The 2,926-nt window shown below is 41.1% G+C and overlaps 1 protein-coding gene across 3 annotated transcripts in view; it reads right to left on the minus strand.

Moving 5' to 3' along the window:
* The window catches only part of LOC107659320 (CREB-binding protein-like), a 60,291-nt gene that overhangs the window by 26,809 nt on the left and 30,556 nt on the right, over positions 1-2,926 (minus strand). For all 3 annotated transcript variants that reach the window (XM_016448223.1, XM_016448224.1, XM_016448222.1), the window contains exons 3-4: positions 533-697; positions 195-444 (exon numbers count right to left, since the gene is read on the minus strand). In XM_016448223.1, coding sequence (XP_016303709.1) covers positions 195-444; positions 533-697 — 415 coding nt within the window. The remainder of the gene's footprint in view (positions 1-194; positions 445-532; positions 698-2,926) is intronic.

Consider the following 2,926-nt stretch of genomic DNA (forward strand, 5'->3'; position numbering starts at 1 on the left):
TGTATAATTTCGCCCTTCTGCAACACTATCTGCACAACTTTTCATGTTGAGGTCAAAGCAGCATGTGACACTCGTGTTCGTGAATCATGTGGAAAAGCCTTACGTTATCCGGCAAGCGTTTGAGCTCTGGCGACGGGCGTTTAACGTCGACTCAGCGTTTGAGCTCTGGCGACGGGCGTTTAACGTCGACTCACCTTGGCAGGATTTACCGGCCTGGCAGTGGGTCATGTGGTTGAGGACGTTCTTCATGGTCCTGCAGTGGGGCAGCGCACAGGCCCGCACCTCGCCGTTGGCCTGCTCGCGCCGCTGGCACTTGTGGGCGTGGAGCAGCAGGACCAGCTGCTGCTGGATCAGCTTGCGCTTCTCTGGGTCGGCCGTGGGGCCCGTGGACACGCCCTGACCTGCCACCATCCCCACCGACACCTGCTGCTGCTGCTGCTGGGGCTGCGGGCGAGAGAACCGGCCACGGCGTCACAGAGTCAGCTTTCACCTGCCAGCTCAATCCTGTTAGTGTGCGTGATGGGAAACTCACCATGTTTGGCACGCTGGTGACCGTCGCTCCCTTCAGGTCAGTTGGAAACTGGGGCAGGCTGTTGGGGAGGGCACCTTTATTCTGAGCATTCACGCCAGTCGTGCCCATTTGTTGCCCTCCACTCTGGTACTGACCGAACGGACTGTTGCCACCTGCCATGCCCATCTACAAACCAAAGAAAACCGGAAACATCATGTCAGAGGAGACATCAGGAGATTCAGACACAGGATCTCATTTCTAAAATGACATCTGGTAAACAAACGATTTATTAGGATCATTGTTACTGTAGTAAATGATAAATTAGCATTGTTTTCAAAGGTGAAATCCAGTCATCTGAATAGGAATCCACATGATTGGGAATTTTGTGTGAGGGAGAAAGATTTCCCCTGTAAATTTCGTAGGCTGGTCATGTGAATGTGCCATGTTGACCAGTAACAGCTGAGTATCTTTGTTTGAAAGCGACTTTTGTGTGAGCTGTGCTTCATGCCTCTCTACACTATTGACAGTAGACTTTTTTGGTCAATTTTTTTTTACAAAATTTCACTAATGTGACCGTACATTAACAGATAAATTAATAATAAAAAAAATCAATATGAACTGATAGGAATGCATAATATACAGGTAAAATGTGGTTTTGATTTATATATATTTAATTTAACATATCAGTCAAATGTTTTTTTAATTTCTCATTTTTTACATTTAGATTACACTAATAATTTAATAACACTTGAATATTATTAACACATCAATTTAAAACTACAGCGTTGCAGGAAAGTGTAGTAGATTATACATTTTTACATTTTGGATTTATTACTATTTGCTGTTTTGAATTGGAGTTAAAAAAAAAAAAAAAAACTGCTGCAGAGTCAGTGTGACGTCACTGACCGTTGCAGTGTTTGAAGAAATTTCGTATGCTCTACTGCAGCCAATTAAATGTTCCTCTCATACATATATCAATCAATCAGTTGTTTAACTAATCAAGTGGAGTTGCTGGATATGATCCGGAGTCTTCAGCAGAGCAGGGCTTCCCCGTCACACAAGTGCAGTGTTGGGAGTAACGCATTACAAGTAACGCGAGTTACGTAATCAGATTACTTTTTTCAAGTAACTAGTAAAGTAACGCATTACTTTTTAATTTACAAGAAAATATCTGAGTTACTTCTTTAAATAAGTAATGCCAGTTACTTTTTTTTCCCATTTATTGATTGAAAGCTCTCCTGTCCCCTTGTTGAGAGAAATCGGGAGTAAACTGTTACTTTAGTTCTAGAATAAATGTGAACATGCTTTAATTCATCTCACTCAAAAAAAATGTTTTTTTCAGATTTAGTTTTCCTCAAAATTAATAAAAACAGTTAAAAGCAACTCAGAATATGACTCAAATGACTGCAATAATTAAATGTAACTAACATTTCTTCTTCTTTTTTTATTGCTGAAGAGTGTTGGACTTTCTTCTTCTGTGTATACTGTACAGACGTGAATTTACATTTGCCAAAAATATAACTTTTTATATTAAAAGCAAACAAGCAAGCCCAGCCCAGATTTAAAAAGTAACGCAAAAGTAACGCAACACATTACTTTCGCGACAGGCCTAGTAACGCATTACTTTCAATAAAAAGTAACTAAGTAATTAGTTTCTTTTTTAGGAAGTAACGCAATATTGTAATGCATTACTTTTAAAAGTAACTTTCCCCAACACTGAACAAGTGTGTGTCTGTGCTGATCTCCAGCAGCGTGCCGGCCACCCGCTCTCCTCTGTTGACATCGCTCCAGCAGACCAGATAAAAGAGGCCAGCAGAGTGGCACACGCACCGGCCGTCCCTCCTCCACCCCTCTGCTCACTCATTCATGCACACCAACACACTTCTCCTGCTGCTCTCTGTGCTTACTCATCCACACACACACACACACATATATTATCTCTCTGTCGGAGCAGCCAGGATTCACTCTCCCAGCAGATCTGCACCGTGCCCAGGATTTCCTCGCTCGTGTCCTCTGCTTCACACCGACATCCAGAATCACTTATTCACCACATTGTTATTTGTCACTGGGACATTGAAGAAATTTGCAACTGTTACAAGACACTTTTTCACCCTCACGTGAAACTCTTAAAGGCACAGTATGCAAGATTTTCATAATAAAATATTCAAAAACTACTTGCACAGTAGGGATGTGCGGGTCTAGTCGACTAAACGGTACAGCTCCTACTAGTCGACACTGAAAACAATAGTCGATTACACGACAGGAAGGAAAAAAAAAAAAAACTTTAATTTATCATTCAAATTACCGTCATTTTACCATTGCACTTAAAACATTTTAAATAACAAGTTAAAATAAAGCGTTTGAAAAATAATACATTATTTTTAAAAGTTTATCTGGGCGGAAACGACATTTTTA

Source organism: Sinocyclocheilus anshuiensis, unplaced genomic scaffold, assembly GCF_001515605.1.
Source record: "Sinocyclocheilus anshuiensis isolate Anshui unplaced genomic scaffold, SAMN03320099.WGS_v1.1 scaffold912, whole genome shotgun sequence".
Classification (NCBI taxonomy): domain Eukaryota; kingdom Metazoa; phylum Chordata; class Actinopteri; order Cypriniformes; family Cyprinidae; genus Sinocyclocheilus; species Sinocyclocheilus anshuiensis.